The sequence below is a fragment of the Talpa occidentalis genome, unplaced genomic scaffold (assembly GCF_014898055.3).
Source record: "Talpa occidentalis isolate TD23 unplaced genomic scaffold, MPIMG_talOcc4v2.1 talOcc4.13, whole genome shotgun sequence".
Lineage (NCBI taxonomy): Eukaryota > Metazoa > Chordata > Mammalia > Eulipotyphla > Talpidae > Talpa > Talpa occidentalis.
The window spans coordinates 72306987-72332025 of NW_023601322.1; the positions used below are offsets into that span (position 1 = coordinate 72306987).

The window sequence follows — 25039 nt, forward strand, 5'->3', positions numbered from 1 at the left end:
AATCAATAGAAAGTCTTGGCCAAGCCTGTTTGAGTTGGTGAGAGCCCAAGTGGGAATTCCAATCTACCAGTGTTTGCTCTACAGGCAAACACGGCCAGATAGAAATGCCGCTTTAGGACTTTGCGCCAAATATCCGTCGGTGTGTTCTGCCAACAGCGCTGGGTCAGCCCTCCGCACGTCACTCTCTCCCAGTTCTCTGCTCTGTGACAGCCTCTTGCGAGCGCCCTGAAAGGCTGCTTGCCCTCTCACACTGCAGTTCTGTGCCCCCAGCTTCCCTCCTGGGCCTGGAACCCAGGCCTTCCTGGTCCGACAAGCTGTCTGTCTGCCCACCACATCCCACATCAGCTCCATCTGGAGACCCATTTCCTGTCCTTCTGCAGGTTCTGACCTTGGCTTCCAGCCCTTAGCTCCACACTCCCCTCCCTACCACCTTGCTGCTGGCCTGGGCACTCTCGGCCCTCCCAGGCTGGTTGCCTAGCAGAGAGCTGTGGTCAGCATGAACCCAAAGTTGGCTGCATCTTTTTTCACACTCTCCTGTGTATTTTATTTGATCTTTCTGTGGGTCATTTTTATCAGCGTGTTTCTCAGAGGAAATAGCTGAAGGTTTGAAAGATAGGTCACCTTGCCAAAGTCACCCAACCAAGGAATCCAGGTCTTTTGATTCCAAAACCAGGGTATTTTCTAAATTGCCTGCTTGAAGCAAATTTTTAAATCTTTTGTTCATTCCCAGATGCCTAAGGCAATTCTCAGTATTCCTGGGGAGAGCAGGCAAAGTGCTTTCACATTCTCCTGAGCAACGCTGGCACAGTATGAGCAGCTGGCAATGTCTCTTTTGCCCCAGCCCTAAATCACAGTCATTGCCTGAGGTCTGCCTGTCCTGCTGACCTGGCAGGCCCACCAGAAGCTCCTCCCAGCCTCCCTGATTAGGCACTGGCTGCCAGAGGATCTGAGTGGCTCCCTCTGCCACAAAGGCTACAGTCACTGCTCACTTCAGGCCCACCTCCCAGGGTAATAGTAGCATAGGATTCTCATCACCCCAGGATGCAGGTAGGCTATACCCACTGCACTCACAGGGCTCCCCCACATATCGTCTCACATTCCAGAGCATTACTTCTTAACACTGTTCACACAGTTTTCCATTTGGTTCAGAGTGTGGACAATTGCACATGGAAATGGTCTGAGTTATCTCAGAAGTCACATATTCTCTCCATTTAATTACTGTCTCTTCCTCAGGAGAATTTTCTTTCAGCCCATCTGAATGGATTGTCTCCCCTACGCAACCACGGGCACCAACCATGTTTAGAACTAGATGTGAGTTTCTCATCACAGGACACACAGCAACTGCACAGCTCGGTGAACAGCAGCCAGAGGCATGAAAGAAACCATGACTAACGATTTCCTCCTTCCCCGCTCCTGTGGCCTCAGGAGTGCCATCACCGAGGCCTGAAGCCTATGGGCCCACCCATGGGACCCTCTGCCCATCCATTCTCAACTCTGCCCCCTCATGCTTGCTCTGGCCTGGCTCCCCAGTCTGGGTCTGGGCCTTCCCACTCAGCTACAGGTGCTGGCTCTCAAAGCAGCCACACCGGGGCGCCGCACCCCCCATCCCCGAGCCACTGCCAAGGTGGGAGGCTCAAGAATCCTCCTCATCTGCCTGTTGACCATTTGCATTTCTTCTTTGGGGAAGTTTCTTTTCAGTTCTTCTGCCCATTTTTTGACTGGGTTATTTACTTTGATGTTGTTGAGTCTCATCAGCTCTTGGTAGAGTTTTGTGATCAGTCCTTTATCATTAGTGTTGTGTGCAAAAATGTTCTTCCAGTCAGCAGGGTGTCTCTTTGTGCAATGGGAGCACTAGGAACAGATGGGAACAAGGAGTGCCAGTCTCCTTGTCCTACCTGGGCCTTCAGAGGGCTCCATCATGTCCATACCAGGATGGTGCCGGGAACCTGGTGACTCTGGCAGTCAGTTGGGCAGGAATGACACAGAAAGTGACACCTGTTAGGTGAAGAACACTAACCAGCTGTAAGGGGGGAGACAGTCCAAAGCACCTGATGCTGCCGCTCCTCTGGGCCTTGCACGAGGTGCGCCACAATGCCAGAGGCTGCTTCCCTAGGCTGGCCCACCTTGAGCTCCACACCCCAGCAGCGAATCCCTGGTAACAGCTGCACCACCTGCAGCACCACAAGCACTGTGAGTCTGAGGGCAAGCAGAATAGATCCCAGGTAGGGGCCCCATGGCAGTGGGTCCACAGAGAGAGATGGAGGTGTGCCAGGTGTGCAGACACCCACACAGATGAGTGAGTGGAGGTTCTGAGACCAGTAGGACCATGGCACTTTGAAGGAGTCATATGCTGTTATGGGGTAGCTGCAGGTACTTCTTGGTCTGGGGGCCTCAAGGGGTGTCCTCATGAGCCCTGTGGTCATTGGTACTGAGGTCAAGGGAGCAGAGAGCCAGTCTGACCCCTGGATGTGGCCCCTGACCGGGGAGAACAGAGAGCCTCCTTTACCCTACTGCCAAGGTCTGGCTGTATCATATGGGTGAAGGGGATCAGGTGGGCTCCAGGGAGTCAGACCTCATCGGTACCTACCCAGACCCAAGCCCCAAAATTTGGGAAACTCTGTGATCACAATCACCATGAAGAGGCCTTCTCAGAAAGCCTCTGTTTAATGGGGAGCCTATCACAGGCTCTGTGGTGCCCGGTGCCAGAGTGACCCACTCCCAACTACTCAGAATTGTTATCCGAGCTCTGGGGCTGTTCCTTCTGGGGAAGTTCTTCAAGAAGTTGGCTCAGCACATGCACGATCTCATAGTACAGCTCTTGAAGCCTGGAAATAGAGCAGAAGGAGAGGTTGTCCAGGCTCGGGGAGAGTTTCTGGTCCCCCTGGCCCCACCCACCATATCCACACATTCTCCACACCTGGCAGGGGTGAGGTTGGGAAAAGCAAGGACTTCAGAGCCTGATCAGGCTGGATGGAGTCTACTGTGGCCCCCAGAGTGAGTGACTGCGCCCAGGTGTCAGGCTGGAGACAACAAACTCCCATGCTCTGAGTGACGGGCTACTGGGAGTTGACCAGACATTGCCTGGCCCCTTCTTGGGCTCAAAGTGTGTGTTCCCTGATCCTTTCCTTTTAGTTCCACCATTCCATGAAGACCTCTAGCGGGCTTTTGTTGAGAAATCAGGCTGTGTCCTCCCATGTTCAAAAGCTCCCTGAGGCCCCATAGGCCCCACGTCCCCGGCCTCCCTGCTCAGTTAGGGTCAGCTATATCCCCCACTAATGTACACTGAGCACAGCCCCAGACCAGGCCATGCTCAGAGCTTCACATACATAGAATCAGCCCAGCAGTCCCTCATGTGACAGGTGGGGAAGGCAGAGACTTGCCAGTCAGTACTCTTTCCTCTGCCCTCTGTTTTTTTGTTTTTTTTTATAGAGGCATGTTTTATTTATTTTATTTGTTTGTTTGTTTTGTTTATACAAGCACTGGGTACAGTCAGAAGCGCGGGAGGGTGAGAGAATCCACCAGAGCCAGAGCAGGGAGCAGAGCAGGCAGAAGGACGGAAGTACACTGCTGAGGGGAGCAGTGGGTGGCAGGAGAGGTCTGCGCGCCATGTGGGATCCTCCTCCGGTGGCTGGGGAGCAGCCGGGGATCGAACCGGTGCTGCAGAGGCAGCGGGCAGCTTCGCAACCCAGTGCTCAACCGCTGCGCCACCAGGGAGGCCCTCCTCTGCCCTCTGAAAAAGGGTGAGTAAAGAGGGCCTTGAGAGTGGAAGGAGCCAGCATTTAAGTACAGGTCAGGGTGGGCTGAGGAGGGGCAGGGGAACAGAGTGCCCCCAGCCAAGGGCATGTATGTCCCGTGCACACATGGCATCTGCACCCCAAGAACTTCCTTCTACCTTCCCTGAACACTGGAAATACCCTTTGCTCTCCCAGGGCACCTCGCACGGCCCTGCCTGCAAGGAAGCCCAGGGGATCAGGAAAGGCCTGGTCTCTGGGGCAGGGCCAGAGGGGCTGGGACTGACTTGTAGATCGTAGCGTCCTGGTTGTCTAGCGTGGACAAGTAGACGTCAATAAAGGGCAGGCTAGTGCCAAAGTCATCCAAGACCATGGGGTCATCATGCCGCAGGGTCTTCTTGAAGTTCTTTACCAGATCACTGAAACTTCCTTGGTTACCATTTTTCTAGAGGGAGGTATAAAGAGAACAATGATGAGGCAGGGGTGACACCCAAGGTGTCAGAGACCTGGGGACCCTCCATTAGGGACCCCTGACAGAGGCATGACCATGGATGGCCCCAGGATGAGTCCTGAATCAAGTCACACAGGTTCATCTTGACACTTTCTGAGCCTGGAAGCCCTGACCATGGTGGCCTCATCAGCCACCATCACTGACATGAGTGCAGGTGGCACAAGCAGGAAGCAGTGACAGCCAGATTGTGACTCAGGATGATCTTACCCCACCCTGAGAAAACGCTGGGCACAGTCAAAGGAGTAGAGGTCTTAAAGAAGTGGGGGAGGCATGCGTGGCCCACTTGTGGAGAAAGGGGCAGCATGTTCACCACCCACAGAGCACCAGACCTGGGGAGCACTGAGCACTCAGACTGAAGAGAAGACGGCTCAGCCCTCTACAGTTGCAGCATACATTTTAGGAAATCTCTAAACTGCTGTGCTCATTCTTGTCCCGGTTTAGAAAACTGAGGTTGAGTGACACCTGTGAGAGCCTCTGTGGGCTCAGCGGCTTAGAGCACTGAGGCCATGCCTGCCTGGCACCCACTGAGCGCCTCTTCTTGGTTGTTCCTGTCAGCCCTGACTGTCCATCTGTTTGTCTACCTGCTCGTGGAAATGACCTACCTTTGCCTGGATCAGCTTGCTGATCTCATCCTGCTGCCGCCTCAAAATCACCTGCTTCTCCTCCATGAGTGTCATGTGCCTCTCCAACATCAGCTCCCGTTCAAATTTTTTGATGGAGTCCTAAGGAGTGAGTGGATGGAGGTAAGTGGGGACTCTCACCACATACCTGCCCCCCTTTCTTCTTCCCTAGCCTTGCATTGCCGCTCCGGCCTCAGCAGGAGGAACCCCAGCTCCATACAGGGCCAGTCCCCAAATCAAGCTGCCAATGGCAGCTGCAGTGGCCTCCCAAGTTCAGTGTCCTGCTGGCACTGTCATGAGGCAGGGAAGCACTCTGGCTCAGAGAGAAGGGTCAGGCTGGGGCACTATACCTACCTGGCCACCTCCCCTCCATGTCAGGAGGGAGGCAGCTCAGAATCCTCCCTGGAGACCTGGCCTACAGCTCCACCTGCCACATCTGACCCAAACACTAATTCTTACACTCGAAACCTCACCTCAGTGTAGATGATCATCACGCCGACAAACATACTGAGGAAGATGAAGGAAGCAAGCAAGATGAAGATGATGGTGAACGCCCGACTCAGAGCGAAATTCCTGTCATCCAGCTTCTGCTGCAGGTTTGTCCAGCCATCCACCTGCTCGGCAGGTTGGGGATGCTGAGTGCCAAGGCCCAGAGGGCAGGAGTCCTTCCTACCTACCCTGAGGGAAGCCAGGCCCACTGAGGAGGAGGCTGGCTCTGCCTCTACATCAGCCCCTCAATGACTCTCCAACCCCGCCCATAGAGGGTACCTAGGGGTGCAGGGCATCATAGGAGAGGGAGGCAACTTATGATCAAGGAGCCCTAGGGGCCCTTCTGCCTCTCTGCCACGCCCTCCTTGGAAAGACCAGGGGGATAAGAATTTCAACTTTCAAACTTGGGCTTGCAGGCTTATTCTGGGTGACCTTGCAACAGTTTATCCCCAAAGAGGCTGTGTGACATGGGTTTTGTTTCTAAGTTAAACTTAATCCAAGTTAACTTTCTTTTGAGAACTCTTTGGAAGCGTGACAACCCTGTAGGACAAATGGAGCTGCTCTAGGGAGTCACAAGATTAGAGAGAGAGCTGAACCCCTGGTGAGGGCACAGGCATCAACTGTTCTGGGAGGTCAGCCCTCAGCGTCCCCAGCTAGCTGAGAACTTGGAGAGGGCCCCATGTGAGGCCTAGCATGTCCACACACATGCCAGCTTACATCCCTTCTTAAGGTCCCTGCCCTGCCCTCTGCTCCTAAACTCAGTACCGTGGTCAAGCTGAAGAGGGTAAAGAAGGCCACAGCCAGGTTCCCCCAGTTATCCAGGTCGCCCCCATCTGGACCTCCGAATAGGCAGAAGCCCAAGACAGCAAAGATGAACATCAGGACAAAGAGCAGGATGAGCACGGAAGCCACAGTGTAGACTGTCTGCCCCATGGCAGTGATGAGAGTCTGCAAAATAGGGAGGATGGGGCTAGGAAAGGCTGCCAGACTGGTAAGCTCAGGGAACAGAAGCCCAAGCTGCCCAGATTACAGCCATCCACAGCATCCAGGGTGATGCCTGGCACATGGCAGATGCTCCCTAAATGACTGGATGGATGGATGGATGGATGGATGGATGGGAGCTGTGCCATACTGTGGGCCGGACCCATCTAACCAGTTTATCAATGCATGGGCTCCACCCACAGTGACCTGTGGGCAAACCACACTGGCTGCCTCAGGTGTAAGGCTGTTTCCTTTTACCACTAGCCGCTCCATCTGAACCCCAACCTGGCTCTGTGGTCATCGCAAGGTGTCCCTTCTCTTCTCAGCGGAGGGTTAGTCCTGAATGCTCCTCCAGTCCCAGAAGAAATAGGAGTGGGAGTGAAGAGGGCTGGGAGGAATGTGGCTTCCCATTTTGGGGGGATTCTGTTTTAAAGGTCCCAATCTTGTGACCCCAGCCTCCCCCTTTCGCCCAGTGAAATGGGTATTTGTCTTATCTCCCAGGACAAAGGCCACTCCTGGGAAGCGTATAGCACATGATTCTTCATGGTTCACTCTCCACACGTGGGGGTCTTGCATGCAATAGGCGCTCAATACATGTTCACCTACCTAAAGGCCATCACAGACATAATTTCAACACAAGTCAGTATTGTCACTCCTCCCATATCAACATGAGGGATCAAAGGCCCAGAGAAGCAAAACGCCTTTGCTAGGGTCACACTGCAATACAAAGGTGGAGCTGGGGCCCATTCTTGACCTTCTACCACTAAAATCCCTTTTTCTAAGCCAAAAAATCACTTATTGACTTATCACTAGGACAGGCAGTACTCGCTAGGGCTGAGGTACCAGACAGTGAAGCCTGACAGTCCAGGGTGAGCAGAGACAGTCCCAGAGCACTGGATGTGAACGGGTTTGGCAACTGCCTGCAGGGGTTAATCACATGCTGGATACCTCTCTCCTCTCCTTGGGGGAAGAAAATTAGTAATTTTAATTAATTCTATGAGAACTGAGTCAGAACTTCCTTCCCAAGAACCAAGTCTGAAGAGGTGAGTCCTCAGAAATGCTGCAATGGGACACAGACTGCAGATGGAGTGGGGGAGCACTGAGGAGCGGTAGGAGGGTGAGGGAAAGGCCTGGCTGGGTCTCCCAATTCCAGGCCTGCAAAGGCCCAGAGTGACCTAAAGTCAAAGCTGAGCAGTCTTGAGAATGCCCGTGAAGAAAACGTGTGTGATTCCTGATAGCTGGCCTTGCCCAGGTTCTTCAATAATCCAGTCAGGTGCATCCTCCCAGGACAGACGGTGCCAGAGAAGGAGGCCCAGATCATCAGAGAGCCTTCTCTGAGGAAGTCCTAGGCTTTTGAAGTCTACAGTCTGGCCCCCAGGAAATGCCAGATTTGGAATTCCCAAATTCTCTGGGCAAGCAATTCTGAACCCTGGTTCAGTTCTCCAAAATGCATTTCTTGGAGAGGCCCAGCTGCTCTGAGGAGCCCTCCTATCCTGTCCAGTCAGATATGCAAAAAGGGATGAGCCTGGAGGAGGAGGAGGCAGAAAGGAAGGCAAAACTGGCTCTTTCCACAGCCCGGCACGTAAAGGTTGTTCTTCAGGCTGAAATTCCAATGACCAGGGCAGTGCAATCCTCAGGTGCCCAGTGAACAGAACTTCTCTGTGTGCATAACAAGAAGAAACTATTTCCTCATGGCGCAGGCTTACTGCCATGAGATGGAAGGCCAAGTGTCACTTTAATTAATGCGTGGATGGGAGCCAAGAATGCGCCAGAATAGGGCTGTGGGCACTGAGGTTCTGGCTCTGTTAAAGTCCCATTTAGATTCCAGTGAACGTAAATTAGTACAACAGGGCAGGTCCCCTGCCTGTTACCTCCAGCCCCTCTTGATCAGCTGGCAGGCCAGGGAACAGCAGAGGGTATGTAACCCAGAATCAAATTTCTGTGCCCCCCAGGGATCTAGGGTCCAAGGAAATGTTTTGTCCTCATGCCCGTGGGTCTCTGTGCATGTCCACAAGAACCAGAGCAGAGGCTGCTGACAGGCTAAGATCTAGATTCAGCTTTGACCAGGTCTGTGCTCCCCTCACAGAAACCCTGGGCTGGAAGGATAGGTGGTCCTGACGAGGCCCCGAGCCCCAGGCACTTAAGGGTTTGCCTCTGACCAGGCTGTCAGTCCCCTTGACAGGCTCAGCAGGCAGCAGTGCCCCGGGCCTTGCGAGGTGCCAGAGCAGGTCACTGGCCCTACCTCCCATCCCCCCTTTCCCAAGACAGCCCTTGGACCTGACCATCAGCCCTACATGCTCCCCTCCTCTCTGTGCCGCCCTGGGCTCCCTTTCCACCCACCATTACCTCCTTTCTCACATGGCTCCTGCAGGTCTCTGGCACCCTCATCCTTTGGTTAGGCCTCTCATGCCCTCACCTGAAAATCTGAGGACATCGCTCCTCAGCCGCCCTTCTTGAGGGGTCTGACCCAGGAGGCCACCCTCTGCCTTTTCCTCAGTGCCCCAGCTCCATGAGCCAGGGCCCAGCATCTAGGCAGGTCCAACCCTTTCCCACTTCCCATTCCTCTCATGTGTTAGAATGTCTTCAGCCTCCCCCACATCCTGCTGTCATCCCAGGTGTCTTCAGAATCTACCACCTATCCCAGGCCTCTTTTTCCCTTGACTTCCCCATCCCTGATGATCCCTGCTCCACATTAAGTCTCTGCTTCCTTGGTGCCCAATGCCCAGAAAAAACAGGCTACACTTCTTACTGTCCCATCAACCCTCACTCCAAGGTGCCCCCAGCTGGCACTGACCCCCCACAGACTCCAGCTTCTTTCCTGTCCAGCAGCCTCACTCTCATCCCTGATGTGGTCTCCAATGCATGCACCTCCCTCTTCCAGGGCACAATCTAGGGTCTGTCTCTAGCTTTTACAAAGGAACGGTGCCAAGATCTGATGTGCACGTGAGAGACCCCCGCTATTGGGGCATTTGTGCTCCGAGCTCTCAAGAGCATGAGAGGCCACTGCAGACAGGCAGGTAAAGGCAGATGGTGATGGAGAAAGACAAGGCTCTAGCGGTGGAAAGATGTGGACAAGGGAGTGACTACTGAGGAGGCCATGTAACAGGCTTTGAGAGGAGTCAGCTGACACTCAAATTAATGACTTGGCATAAATGGGGTGAGGGAGAACTTTTCACCAAAAGACAAAAAACAGGAGGATGAGCCAGGGCTCAGGGTTGGAAGGGTGGGTAAATTCTGGATTAGACATATTGAGTTTGAGTAACACATGATGTCCAGGAAGTGGTTTCGAAGGAGAAGTTAGGAAAAGGGCAAAGGCAGACAGTTAGGAACCGACCACCCCAAGTCCCTAAGTCCACTTATTAGCTTCACTGAGAAACACTCGGCTGGAACTAGGATAATGTCCCCCACCCCACACACACACACCAAGTCCTAGGTCATTTATCAGTCTGATTGGAGACCAGGAGAGTCCCTCCCTGCCCCACCCCACCCCATGAACCCCAACCCAGTAGAGTGGAATGTCCAGATCACCAGCACATTAACATAATGCTACAGCAATGGCCCAAGGCTAACTTCAGGAAGGTGGCCCAGGAAATGTGGGCAAACTCAGTGGTCCTCGGTAGCCTAGGAGACCCCATGGGCCCAGCCAATCAGCAAGAGACACAACATGGAGACACCTAACCGCCAAACCCCCACTCCTTGCCCTTTATACCCAGATAAGAACCTACTTCTCGCCACCTCAGTGGCAACCCACTCGGGACCCCTTTCTGCTTGGAGAGCGTTCCTGTTCTTCCTCATATCTATCAATAAACCTCTTGCTTTTCTGTAACTTTGATCTCAAGGCTTTGAGAGGAGTCAGCTGACACTCCTCGCCAATACAAGAACTGAGAAAAAGCCCACCTGGGGTCCTCAGTTTCCGGGGCTACTCCCTAAAAACACCAATTCAGTTTGAGTTTGAAGGTCAACGAGGGGGTGGACATGTAAAGACCACCCCTAAGAAGTGGAAAAGATCATCCAAAGAGAATATGCAGAGTAAGAAAAGTAGAAAACTCAGGACAAGGTTCTAAGAAAGCAATACTTACGGGCCAGAGGAGACACGCCTGAGAAGTCACACTCAAGAGACTGATGAAAAACCAAGAGAAAGTGGTGACAAGGAGGCCAATGGAAGCAACCACTGGACTTGGTGACAGAGGTTAGAGTGAAGAAGCCAGGGTAGACATGGCAGATAAGGCAGGGGGGCTGCTATAAAGAGAAGGAGGGCTGACTATGTCATTTGAGAAGAGAAACATGAGTCTGTGACTAATGAGAGCAAGGAATGAATGAATGGAAAGTGTGACAGAAAAAGCTCTTGAACATTTTCTTTGTCTTTTCCACCCAAGACTAGGGCTCCCTGAGTGTCCAGCTTGGGCCCCTGACAGCCATCTAGCCTGGGTTAGGGCAGTTTCTCTGGATTAGAAGTGTCAGCAGAATACACTGACACACCCATCTGATGAAATGAGTCCCAAACAGCCCCTTCCTGGACATGTATGGAAGCTGGGTACAGAGTCGCACAGACTGTCCAGGAGAATGCCTGAAGGCACAGATTGGTCAACTCTGAGGCTTGCCCTGAAACTCCCTGAGCCAAAGTAAGGCTGGTCACGGCTTCCAACAGCCCAGGGAGACTTCCCAGCAGGAGCATTTGTGTGAAGGGAGATGCGTGAAGGGGGTAATGAGACTACTGCCATCAAGAAAAGCAGCAAATGTTTCACTCTGAGGAAAGCCCTGAGCAGGCAGGAGACTTCTAGGCATGCAGCTCAAAGGGTGCGTGTCACAAGCAAACTAAGTGACTTTGCAGCATGGAAGAGCGAAAACATTCCAACAGCCTCTGGAGTGACATACATTTCCAATGTCAGTGCTGGCATATAACTGCTAAGTAATCTAGGGCCTCAATTTCTTCATTTGTAAAATGACACTAACGATATCTTTGCTACAAAAGTTTTACAATTAAATGAGATCAAATTAGTAGAGATCAACTTGTCACACAGTGGGGACTCAATAACAGGATGATAGAATTATTTCAACAGGGGCTGGTGGGCAGATGGGCCCTATGGCCTGCACGCCCAGAACCAAAGCACCACCAGTCTACTCACTCGGATGCCACGGCTATAGCCGATAAGCTTGAGGATGCGCAGGGACTGTAGGCCATTAGCGATGTTGAGGTACGGATAGTGCTTGCCTTTTGTCTTTACTAAGATGTAAGGCAGGCTGAGGATGATGATAATAAGCACATCGAGCAGGTTGTAGCCATCCTTCCAAAATTTGACGGGGTCCACATAGAGCTTGAGGTAGAACTCTGCACTATAGATGGACTGAAATAAGAGCTCTGAGATCTGTAGGGGTGACAAGGGTGGGCGGGTCAGACCAAGTTACAGAGCCCTATACCCTGGCCTCTGCCCAATCGTGTGTGTTTGGGGTAAGGGGTGTGCCTGAGTCACCCAAAAGAGAGTAAAACCCAGGCACAGTCCCTGGTACACAGTGGACACACAGTGTGCCCAACTTCCTTCTACTATGTATGTCTTCCCTATCCAGTGACCCTAGGTCAGGAGCCTGGTTTGACCTCGGGTAAATGGAAATGACTAAGAGAAGGACCATGGAGGCCCAGCATAAGGCAACTCATCATGTCAGGCAACTGGAACGTCAGGTTTCCCAAAGAGAAAGTCCCAAGAATTTTCTTATCAACCTGAATATTTAAACCTTGAGGAATAGAGATGAAACGCTAAGATAGCTACTTATGTTTACTTTTTTAATCATACACACTTAAAGTCAGTTAACTAATCTGTTTCTAAAGAATATGAAGACTATTTTTTTCACTTTTACACCTTACAAAACCATATTCAAATTCTTCTTACACATCTACAGTTCCACTAGCTTTGTTTTTACTGAAAGATACTTTCTGAGTTAACTAAGCTTTTCCTTATCATGAATGCATTTCATTCACCAAAAAGGCTTTAACTGAGCATCTGCCATGTGCCAAGCAAATTCTGTTTTAGGCAATGGGAAACGCAACCATGAATAAGACAGAAAATTTCCAGGCCCCTCTCCCAAGTCTGCAATCTAGTAGAAATAAATGCTTAAACAAGTACATAGATAACCTCAGATAGGAAGGAAAATGAAACAGCTTCAAGGATGGGGGCAGGGAGTGCAGTATGTGCAAGTGTTTAGAAAAGGTGGTACACGGAAGTCTCACTGAAGCCATAATAAGAACTGGGAGAATTCTTACCAGTGGTGAGTCCAAGAGAGAGAGAGGTGTTCAAGATACACCAAAGACAGTGTGGCTAGAACAGAAAGGGGACAGAAGGGAGGGAGGAAGGAGGGAGAGGCAGCTGAAAAGAGGGCCTAGTATGTCCCATAAGAGTTTTTAATTTTAATTTCACCCTTGTAGGATTTAGAGTGAGGCCATGATTATGAATGAATTACATTTTTAAGAGATCTTGCTGGGAAAATAGACTCTGGGCAGTTAGCAAGAATAGCAACTGAAGGGCAAGTTAGGGAGGAGGCGACAGGCAGAATGTCTAGGAGTCACCCAGGCAATAGATGAGATTGGACTGGGTTGGAATGGGGGGTAGTGTGGTGTTTAAAAGAGGTCTGACTCTGGATGTATTCTGGAGGTAGGGGTGATGGGGAGTGCTGATGAATTCAGGCACGCAGAAGGTAGAGGGAAGGCAAGGAAGACAGAGCAACTGGGTAACTGGTGATGTCCTTAAGTGAGATGAGTTTGGGGGTGGCTTAAAGGGGTCCAGAAACTTTATGGCAGAAAATAGAAAGGATTTTGATATCACCTTTTAAATATACATCAGGTGCTAGCACTGGAATTTATAACTCCAGCCAAAGCTGTCCATGTAGATAACATAAGGGCAGCTGGTATTTTCATTTGTCCTGTACACTTACATGTGAGATCTCCGCACAGCAACTATGTACATACACTTTTAGTTAACCAAAATGTACAACCATATACTACTACCCAGCTAAAAAACAAAACATTGCCATTCTAGGCAGACTTTTTGGATTTCCTCATTGATCAAATCCCTTTCTCTTCTCAAAAAGGTAATCCTCCTGTAAATTAGGAGTATATCATGCACTTCTACTTTATACTTTTACTTGTGCCTCTAAAAACACGACTTTGTGTTTTACATATTAGATATCATATTCATTAAACAATTCTTCGACAATTTGTTGCTTTCATTTAAGTTGTAAGCTGCATCAACGTTGATGTGTGCAAACCTAGTATGCTGTTTGACCGCAACTTGCAGTAACACTTAGAAAAATACTACCACTGGGCCTCCCCAGTGGCACAGCGGGTTGAGCGCAGCGCTGTGAAGCTGTCCACACAGCCTCTGCAGTGTGTGTTCGCGATTCCCGGCCAGCCAGGGAGATTCCCACATGGCGTGGCAGACCTCTCCTCAGTAGGTTATTTCGATTGTCTGCCTGTTCTGCTCCCCACTCTGTCTCTGGTGAATCTTCTCACCCTCCTGAGCCTCTGGCCTGTACCCCAGCTCTTGTATAAAAACAAATAAATAAATCTTTAAAAAAAAAAAAGAAAAATACTACCACTTATTTATCCGGCTACCTGCTGAGTGATATTTAGTTCGTACGCCTTTGAACAACTCCTTTATACTTTGTTGTATGCTTGTGTGAAGTTTCTCTGTTTCTCGCTTTCTCTAGGAATGGAACCACAGGGTTATAGGAGATCAGCATTTTCACCTTCACTAGATTATTGCCAAGTTGTTTTCTAAAGCTTTGGTGCCAATTTAATATCAGCAGTGTTCCAAATGTTTTACATACCAAAACTTCTGTCAGACTTAAATTTTTGTTAGTCTGATGAAATATTAAATGGCATCTTGTTTTTACTTTTTTTCATTTCTCTAATTTTAATGAAGTTGAGCATCTTTTTATGTTTAAGTTGTAAATTTCCTGTTTCTGGTCTTTGGCCAAATTTTCTATAGAACTGCTTTGTCTTTGCCTTATTGACTTGGGAGATATTTCCTTTCTTTTGAATCCTAATCTGTTACCTGTTAGATTGCAAATGCCTTCTCCTATACTGACCTTTCTTCTCTTTAATCATCTCTTGATATACAGAAGTTTACAGTTTTTTTTTTCCCCAAAGATATATTTATTTATACAAGAGCCGGGGTACAGGCCAGATGCACGGGAGGGTGAGAGGATTCACCAGAGACAGAGCGGGGAACAGAACAGGCAGACTGACGAAATACACTGCTGAGGGGAGCCGCGGGAGAGACAGGAGAGGTCTGCCGCGCCATGTAGGACCCGCGCTGGCTGGCATCTAACCGGCACTGCAGAGTGCTGCGGACAGCTTCACAGCGCTGCGCTCAACCACCTGCACCACCAGGGGAGGCCCCAGAAGTTTACAGTTTGTTTTTTTTTAAATGTTTGTTGGGTTTTTTAAAAAGATTTATTTATTTATTTATACAAGCACGGGTACAGTCAGAGGCGCGGGAGGGTGAGAGAATTCACCAGAGCCAGAGCGGAGAGTAGAACAGGTAGAGTGACGAAGTACACTGCTGAGGGGAGCAGTGGGCGGCAGGAGAGGTCTGCGCACCATGTGGGACCCTCGCCCCTGGCGAGGATCGAACCAGCGCTGCAGAGGCTGCGGGCAGCTTTGCAACCCAGAGCTCAACCACTGCACCACTGGGGAGGCTCAGAAGTTTACAGTTTTAATGGAACCAAATTAAATCAACCAAATTTTTTTCATGGTTTGTGTATTTTATATCTTAAGAAACCTTTTCTTCCTAACATCATGGAAATATTCTGTATTTTTCTTCTAAACATCTTAAAGTTTCTTTTAAGTCACTCATTGAAGAACCTCTCCTTTTGCCACTCATTAGCAGCATCACCTGACAGCTACCAGGTTTCCAGATAAGCCAGGGTCTGTTTCTAAGCCCTCTACCATGTTACACTGGTCTACATGTCTATCCACATATGATCATCCTGCTTTAGCTATTACAGGTTCACAGAAAAACTTATGACCTAGTAAATTAAGATTTCTCCAACTTTTAACTGTAAAAATCATCTTTGTTGCTCTTTATCTTTTATTAGTTTATCTAAATCTTAGCACCAGCTTTTGGAGACCCATAAAAAATCCTGCAACTCTTTATTGCTTATTCAATAACTTTATTTAGTATTAACTATTTTTTTTTCAGATTCTTTTGGGATTTCTATGTGGAAATTGACTAAAAATAATGAGTTTTTTTTTTTAACTTGTTACCCTTGTTACCCTATTACTCAACTATAAATCTTTTTTTAATTTTATGTATTTTTTATATCATTGTTCATTTTTGTATGTTTGATTTCTCCCCTCAGGTGTAATCCCAATAAAATTCCCATCACCATATTTTCCGTGAACCATCACCACAGTCTCTTGTGCTGTCTCCACCTCTCCCCTGCTATGTATCATGGATTTATAGTTTGCGTGCTAGTTTTTTTTTTTTTTCTGACCACTTGTTCAGTTTCCCTATATTCCTCCTTTATATGAACCCATCCATTATTTTTATTTTTCCTTCTGGCTTATTTCACTGAACATAATCCCTACCAGTTCCATTCATGTTGCTGTGAATGGCATGAATTTATCTTTTTCGATTGCTGAATAGTATTCCATTGTGTATATATACCACATCTTGATTCAGTCATCAATTTTTGGGCATTTAGGTTGTTCCCATATCTTAGCTATTGTAAATAGTGCTGCAATAAACATAGGAGTGTAGGTTTCCTTTCTAATTAATGTTTTTGTGTCCTGTGGGTAGATTCCTAGGAGTGGAATTGCTGGATCATATGGTAGATCCATTTATAATAATTTGAGGGTCCTCCACACGGCTTTCCATAGTGGTTGGCCCAGTTTGCATTCCCACCAGCAATGTAAGAGGGTTCCTTTTTGTCCACATCCTCACCAGTATTTATTGTTGTCAGGTTTTCTAATGTGGGCCTGAATCATACTGGTGTGTGGGGGGGTATTTCATTGTGGTTTTGATTTGCATTTCCCTGTTTATATGTTGAGCATATATGTTGAGCATATGTTGTTTCATGTCTGTTGACCATTTGCATTATCTCTTTGGAGAACTGTCTTTTTAGCTCTTCTGCCCATTTTTTGAGCAGGCTGTTTATTTTGGTTTTGTTGAGTTGTGTAAGCTCATTGTAGATTTTTGATATAAGTCCCTTGTCAATTGTATGGAGTGCAAATAATTTCTAATCTGTATGGTGTTGCTTCACTTTGGTTATTGTCCCTTTTTCTGTACAGAAGCTTTTTAGTCTGATGTAGTCCCAGCTGTTTATCTTTTACTTCATTTTCTTTGCTTCATGGGATGAGTCTTCAAAGATGTATCTGAGATGTATGTCATGGAGTGTTTTGCCTATGTTTGCTTCTATATATTTTATGGTTTCAGGTCTTACATTCAAGTCTTTTATCCATTTTCAGTTGGTTTTTATGTATGGTATAAGGTAGTAGTCCAGTTTACCCAGCACCATTTATTGAAGAGACTGTCCTTGTTCCAGTGCGTATTCTTGGCTCCTTTGCCATAGATTAGTTGACCATATACATGTGGCTTTAAGTATGGGTTTTCAATTCAATTCCATTGGTCTGCTGTTTGTTTTGTTCAAGTACCACGCTGTTTTAATTATGGTTTTGTAGTATAGTTTGAAGTATGGGCGTCTTCATACCTCCATTCTTCCATTTTTTAGTCAGGAAAGCTTTGACCATTTGAGGTTTATTTTTTTTTCCCAATTCCATAGGAATTTCATTGACATTTGTTCTATTTCTTTGAAGAATGCCATTGAGGGCCTCCCCTGGTGGCGCAGGCAGTTGAGCGCAACGCTGTGAGGCTGTCCGCAGCCTCTGCAGCTTGGGTTCGACCCCAGCTGGCTGGCAAGAATCCCATATGGTATGGCAGATCTCTCCTGTCTCACCAACTGCTCCCCTCAGCAGTGTATTTCAGTCAGTCTGCCCATTCTGTTCCCCACTCTGTCTCTGGTGAATCCTCTCATCCTCCCCTGCATCTGGCCTATACTCCAGTTCTTGTATGCATTAATAAATAAATCTTTAGAAAAAAAAAATAATGCCATTGAAATTTTTATTGGAATTGCACTGAATCTATAAATTGCTTTTGGTAGGATGGCCATATTGATCATGTTAATTCTACCGATCCAGGAGCAGGGAATGTCTTTCCATTTTTGTTTCTTACTTCTTTTATCAATGTTTTGCAGTTTTCTTTGTACAGGTCTTTCACCTCCTTTGTGAGGTTTATTCCCAGGTATTCAATTTGGGGTACAATTGTGTTTTCTTGATCTCTTCTTCAGATTGTCTGCACATAAGAAGGCTACTGATTTTTGTGGGTTGATTTTGTTTCCTGCTACTTTACTAAACTGGCTTACTGTTTTAGTTTTTCTGTGGTTTTAGGGTTCTCTCTATATATTATTATGTCATCTGCAAATAGTGATAGTTTTACTTCTTTCCTATTTGGATTCCTTGTACATCTTTCTCTTGCCTTGTTGTTCTGGCTAGGACTTCCTAGCCAGTATTGTTCTGGCTAGGACTTCCAGTATTAAATTGAAAAGTAGTGAGAGTGGACATCTTTGTCTTGTTCCAGATCTTGGAGGGAAGAATTTTAGTTTCTCACCATTAAGAATGATATCGGCTGCAGGTTTGTCGTACATGGTATGTTCCTTCTACCCCAAGTATTTTGAGGGTTCTTGGATGTTGTACTTTATCATAAATGGATGTTGTGCTTTATCAAACGCTTTCTCAGCATCTATTGATAGGATCGTGTGGTTTTTATTTTTCTTTTTGTTGACGTGGTGAATTACATTAAGTGATTTTCAGATGCTGAACCACTCTTGTGTCCCTGGTATCAGTTCTACTTGGTCATGAGGTATATACTTTTGATGCATTGTTGGATTCAGTTTGTTAGGATTTTTGCATCTGTGTTTGTTTGGGATATTGGTCTGTAGTTTACTTTTTGTGTGTTGTCTTTGCTTGGTTTTGGTATTAGTGTAATATTGGCTTCATAAAATATGCTTGGTAGTATTCCTTTTTTCTCAATTTTTTGGAAGAGTTTTTGTAGGATAGGCACCTTTGAATGTCAGGGTAATTTGACATTCTAGCTTCCTGTATGCCTATTTTCGTTTCCTTCTTCATGTTTGGGAAGGTCTCTTCCATTATTTCCTGGAATAGGTTATCAGTTGATTTGTCTCTCTCTTCACCTTCTGGGATTCCTATGACTCATATATCCTTTCCTCATGGTATTGAATATTTCTCAAAGCATTTCTTCGTTCTTTTTCCTTTGTCCATCTCTTTCCGTCACTGGTTCTTTTTATATTTGTATCTTCAAGAGTACTAATTCGTTCTTCTACTTCATCAATTCTGTTTTTGCTGCTTTTCCCAGAATTCTTTAGCTTTCCATTGCCTTTATTTTCTTTTTAAAGACTTGTTTTCATTCTTCAGTTCAATGATTGTATTTCTCATATCACTCTTTTCCTTTTCTTGTTCTTTAAATTTTAAAATTATGGTGAATCGGAATCCTTTTCTATGAGGCAGAGAAATTCTTCCATGTCAGGGTTGTTGGGTTCTGCATACTTTCATTTCATGGTGTGTTGCTTGCTTGGCTATTTGAATTTTTTTTCTCCCTGATGTTTGCTTTTGTATTTGTTATATGCACAGTGCCACTGCAACCACTGGTGCTGGCAGGCATTTCAGGGTGCTGCTACTGGGACATCAGGGACTGGTGGCCAGGCCTGATCTGGCACCATGATGCCAGGCTTCACAAGGACTATGATGCTGTGGATGGGCTGATGGGTGTTAGGGCTGTTGGGTGCTGGCACTGGAGGTTGCTGAGTCTCTGTGTGCTGCTGGTCTCCCCCTACTTTCGTGTCTTTGCACACAAGGCCAGGTGCGGTTGGCACAGCTGCAATGGGGTTCATGCACACTATTGCTATGTGTGGGCGAAGGGCATTTGCCCATGTGGTTGCTGCTGACCCTGTGGGCACTGGGCCCTCCCTCTACCTGCCTGGCTTAACTCACAGGGCCAGGTGGGGCCAGCACAGGCAGGCAGGGATTTACACAGACTCTAATACTGTGTGTGGGCTAAATGGCACTTTCCCAGGTGGTCACTGCTCACCATGGGGTTGCTGGGTCCTCCCTCTACCTGCCTGGCTTCATGCACAGGATCGGGTGAGGTCAGTGCAGCCACACTAAGTTCACACAGTTTCTGATGTTGTATATAGGCCAAAGGGCTTGCTCCCACATGGTCTCTGCTCACCTTTCAATTATAAATCTTAACTGGAATACTACTTTAAAGGGATTATGCTAAGTTTTACAACTGGATATGAATTTTAATATAGTTTTTTCATAGATACACTTAATGAGGTTAAAAATAAATCCTTTATATATATTCATAGTTTGCTAAGTTTTTATCATAGAGGACATTCACAATAAGCTTTTTTCCTGCATCTTTAAATAATCTTAGGGGCCTCCCCAGTGGTGCAGCGGTTGAGCACTGGGTTGCGAAGCTGCCCGCAGCCTCTGCAGCGCCAGTTCAATCCCCGGATGCCGGGCAAGGGTCCCACATGGCGCACAGACCTCTTCTGCTGCCCATTGCTCCCCTCAGCTGTGTACTTCGTCAGTCTGCCTGTTCTGCTCTCTGCTCTGGCTCTAGTGAATTCTCTCACCCTCCTGCACTTCTGACTATATCCAGTGCTTGTATAAATAAATAAAATAAATCTTTAATAATCTTAGGAATTTTTTTCTTTCTTTTTTTTTTAAAGATTTATTTATACAAGAACCGGGGTACAGACCAGATGTGCGGGAGGGTGAGAGAATTCACCAGAGACAGAGCGGGGAACAGAACAGGCAGACTGACAAAATGCACTGCTGAGGGGAGCAGCGGGCGAGACAGGAGAGGTCTGCCTTGCCATGTGGGACCCTCACCGGCCAGCTGGGATCAAACTGCCGCTGCAGAGTCTGCGGACAGCTCCACAGTGCAGCGCTTAACCCCCTGTGCCACCGGGGGGTTAGTAATTCTTTCATATTTTAAGCTAATAAAATGTGTTAAGTCTTTCTGCACTGATGGAAACACCCATTATGGCAATGATATCTTATCTCTTTTGTACATTTTTTAACTTGCTTTCCTAATATTCTGTTTGGGATTTTTGTGTTCAAGTTCATCACACCATGAGCTTTTTTATCCTGTCCTTCTCTAGTTGGGGCATGAGGTTACGCTAGCTTCACAAGATGAAGAGTTTGTGGGCAGGGCAGATACACTGGTGAATTAATCACTGAAAGCATTTTATGCTAGAAATTGGAGCTCCCATGAATGTAAAACCATCTCTACCAGGTTACTTTGTTTGCTTGAGGGATGGGCATTTTAAACTACTAATGCAGTGTTTTATAGTCATTAAAGGACATATGTGGACATATAAAGATTATTTCAAATTTTACTGAATTTTTTTTCTAGAAAATCATCTTATTTCAGCTAGATTTTTAAGTTATTGACATGAAATTATTACATTTATGGCACCTACTGTATCTGAAATTTTGCCTTTTAATTCCTAGCATGATTCAGGGATTCCATTTACCTTGTCTCATGAAGTTATATTTCTATTTTCAGATCTAACTTATGGTTCTGTTGATACTTTCTTTGAGTCTGTTTCCTATTTCATTCATTTCTGCTCTTACCTTTACTCTTTCCTTCTTTTTCCCTTCTACCCTACGATTTCTTTCACTTTGATTTTATTCTCCACTCTTTTCCATCAAGTCAGCTCATAATCCACATACCACAAATTCATCATTTTAAAGTGTAAAATTCATTGGAAAGGGCTAGTTTTGAGAACATCACTTTTGTTTATCTATTGTGGTAAAATAATACATATCATCATTAAATTGACCATTTTTAGCCATTTTAGGTATACAATTAAGTAGAACTAAATGTGTTAACAATACTGTGCAACCTTCACCACTATAATTTTCCACAACTATTTTACTATCCCTAAAATAATGCACAATTCCTTCCATTCTCTACTTCCCCATCCCAGCTTTGTTATAGTGAATTCTGTAACACTTTTCTATTATGCATTTGCCTATTCTAGGTATTTCCTCTAAGTGGAACCATACAATATTTCATTATTGTGTCTGGTTTTCTGGTTTAGTGCACATAGCGTGCTTTCAAGGTTCATCCACATTGCAGCACGTGTCAGAATTTCACCCATTTATAAGGCTGAGAAATAGTCCATTTATTTGATGGATTTGGATGCTTTCTTCTTTTGACTGTTATGAATAATGCTTCTATGAACACTGGTGTTCAACTATCTTTTTGAGTTCTGTTTTCACCTGACAATTGCTATCTCTGGTAATTCTATGTTTAACTTTTTGAAGAACTGCCAAATGGTTTTATATATTGGCTGTATGATTTTACACTCCCACCAGCAATGTTCAGGGTTCTAATTTCTCTATATCCTCACCAATGTTTGCTTTATACCTTATTTTTTTTCTTTTAATAATAGCTGTTCTAATGAATGTGAAGTTGCATCTCATTATAGTTTTGATTGCATTTCCCCTTCTAATGACTGGGGATATTGACCATCTTTTTAGGTGCAACTTGAATATCCTTTGGAGAAATGTCTATTCTAGTCCCTTACTGGAGGTCCTTATTCTTGAACTGGGTTGTGTAATTTAGTTGTTGTTGCTACTGAATTGTGAAAATTCTTTATATATTCTGGATATTTATCCCTTAACAGATATATGATTTGCAAATGGTTTCTTCCATTCTGGGATTTTTTTTTTCTTTCGCTTTTTATAGTGTCATTAGGTTCATAAATATATTTAATTTTGATGAAGTCCAATTTATTCTCGTTGCCTGTGCTTCTGGTATCATATCTATAAATCGCTGTCACATTTAAAGTCATGAAGATTTACCCTATGTTTTCTTCTAAGAACTCCAGACTTTATAGTTAGGATGTTGACCCATTATGAGTAAATTTTTACATATGGTGTGAGGCAGGAGTGAAACTTAACTCTTCTGCATGTGGTGATCAAGTTGTCCCACCACCATTTGTTGAGATTATTCTCTCCCCCAGTTAATGTTCTTTTTTTTTTTTTTAAGATTGTATTTATTTATGTATAGAAGAAATGGGGTATGGGCCAGCAGGTAAGAGTATTCACCAGAGACAGAATGGGGGGAGCAGAACAGGCGCATATACTGAAATACATTGCTGGGGGGAGCAGAGGGCAAGACAGGAGAGGTCTGCTGCACCATGTGGGTAGCTCCCTGGCCTGGATCGAACTCATGCTGCAGTGGCTGGCAATAGCTTGACAGCACCAAGAAACAACCTCTGCACACCAGAGAGGCCTACCCCACTGAATGTTCTTGACACCCTTATTGAAAATCAATTAGCCATAGATATTAAAATTTATTTCTAGAGTCTCAATTCTAATTTTACTTCTCCTCCCCCCACAGGTCTATCTTTATGTCAGTATCACACTGTTTGGATTATTGTATCTGTGTAATAAGTTATAAAGTAAGAAAATTCAAATCCTTCAACTCTAATTCATTTTCAGTACTGTTTTGGCTATTCAGGGTCGCTTGCAAATCCGTATGAATTTTAACATCTGCTTTTCCATCTACTGTTTAAATGCTGTTCAAATTGCAAGAGATTATACTAAATTTGTAGATCATGTTGGATAGTTTTCTTAACGAGTCTTTCTATCCATGAACACAAGATGTCTTTCCATTTACTTAAGTCTCATTTAATTTTTTTCACCAATATTTTATGTTTTCAGTATTTACATCTCTCATTTCCTTGGCTAAGTTTATTTCTGAACCTATATCTTATTTTGGATGCTGCTATAAATTGAATTTTCTTAATTTCTATTTCAGACTGCTCATTGTTAGGTACAGAAATAAAACTAATTTTTACTGTTGGTTTTGTATCCTGTAACTTTGCTGCATCCATTTAGTAGCTCTAATTGTGTGTGGTGCATGTGTGCAATCTTTACGATTTTCTAAATATTTGCTCAAGTCACACCTATAAATCAAAGCAATCTCACTTCTTCCTTTTCAATTTGGATATCTTTTATTTCTTTTTCTTACCAAATTGCTCTGACTAGAATTTCCAGTACAATGTTGAATAAAGGAGAACGCATTCATTTTGTCTTGCTACCGATATTAGTGGACTTTCAGTATTTCACCATTGATATATTACTTGTAATATCACACCACTGAGTATGATATTAGCTGTGAGTTTCCCATAAATATATTTTATTATCATGAAATGTAGTTGGATTTTGTCAAGTGTGGGATTCCTTGGCACCAAGTGAGATAATCATGTGGGTTTTTCCCTTCTTTCTACTGGTGTGTTTTTTTTTTTTTTATAGAGGCATGTTTATTTATTTATTTATTTATTATATTTGTTTGTTTGTTTTGTTTATACATGCACTGGGTACAGTCAGAAGCGCGGGAGGGTGAGAGAATTCACCAGAGCCAGAGCGGGGAGCAGAACAGGCAGAAGGACCGAAGCACACTGCTGAGGGGAGCAGCGGGGGGCAGGAGAGGTCTGCGCACCATGTGGGATCCTCCTCCGGGGCCGAGGAGCAGCCGGGGATCGAACCGGCGCCACGGAGGCTGTGGGCAGCTTCGCAACCCAGCGCTCAACCGCTGCGCCACCGGGGAGGCCCTCTACTGGTGTGTTAACATTAATTGGTATTCTATTATTCAACCATCTTTGATTTCTAGGATATATCTGTTGGTCATGGTTTATAATCCTTTTAAGTAAGCTCTTGGATTCAGTTTTTTAGTATGTAAATGAGGTTTCTACATTTTTATGCATAACACACATGTAGCTTTCTTTTCTGGCTATGCCTTTGTCTAGTTTTGGTGTTGGAGTAATACTGGTTTCATGGAATGAGTTCAAAAGTATTCCTCCTATCTTCTGGAAGAGTATGAAAAAGATTGATATTCATTCTTTAAATGCAAGGTAGTATTAAATAGTAAAACCATGTCACCCTGGGTACTTCTTTATTGGTAGGATTTTGATTAGTGATTCAATCCCTTTCCTTGTTATAGGTCTATTTGCCATTTCTTGTTGAATTGGTTTGATGGTTGGTATGTTTCCAGGGTTTTATCCATTTCATCTAGGTCAGCTAATTTGTTGGTTTACGATTGTTTATATGAGAGTATTCCATATAACCCTAACAGTAACATCCCAACTTTTATTTGTTATCAGCGATTTGAGTCTTTTCTTTTTCTTCATCAAGTTAGCAAAGGTTTGTTAATTTTGCTGATCTTATCACTGAACAAGATTTTGACTTTGTTGATTTTTCTCTATTGTTCCTATACTCTCTATTTTGTTTATATCACTCTAATATTTTATTTCCATGCTTCAGCTAGCATTGGGTTTAGTTTTGTTCTTCTTTTTACAGTTTCTTAAGGCACAGAGTTAAATTCTTTTTTTCAGATCTTTCTTGTTTTTGCATGTAGGCACTCACAGATATATATTTCCCTTTGAGCGGAGCAGCAGTGTTCTGCTGCATTTTATAAGTTTAATTACACTGCATATTTAACTACAGACATACATATATATATATATATATATAATTCATTGGTATATTCTATATTCCAGTGATTTCTTTTTTGAACTATTGGTTGTTTATGTTGTTGTATTTCCACAAATTTGAA

At 45.4% G+C, this 25039-nt stretch overlaps 1 protein-coding gene across 4 annotated transcripts in view; it reads right to left on the reverse strand.

The window, feature by feature from the left end:
* Positions 1–1398: 1398 nt before the first annotated feature.
* CATSPER3 (cation channel sperm associated 3) overlaps positions 1399–25039 on the reverse strand; it is a 32846-nt gene continuing 9205 nt past the window's right edge. For 2 of the 4 annotated variants that reach the window (XM_037509276.2, XM_054694378.1), the window contains 6 exons: positions 11459–11698; positions 6117–6299; positions 5336–5476; positions 4845–4964; positions 4019–4176; positions 2037–2825 (listed from right to left, as the gene is read on the reverse strand). In XM_037509276.2, the coding sequence (XP_037365173.1) occupies positions 2723–2825; positions 4019–4176; positions 4845–4964; positions 5336–5476; positions 6117–6299; positions 11459–11698 (945 nt within the window). In that variant the 3' untranslated portion in view covers positions 2037–2722. Of the gene's footprint in view, positions 2826–4018; positions 4177–4844; positions 4965–5335; positions 5477–6116; positions 6300–11458; positions 11699–25039 lie in introns of all 4 variants that reach the window. The other 2 variants (XM_037509275.2, XM_037509278.2) reach the window with 2 other exon arrangements.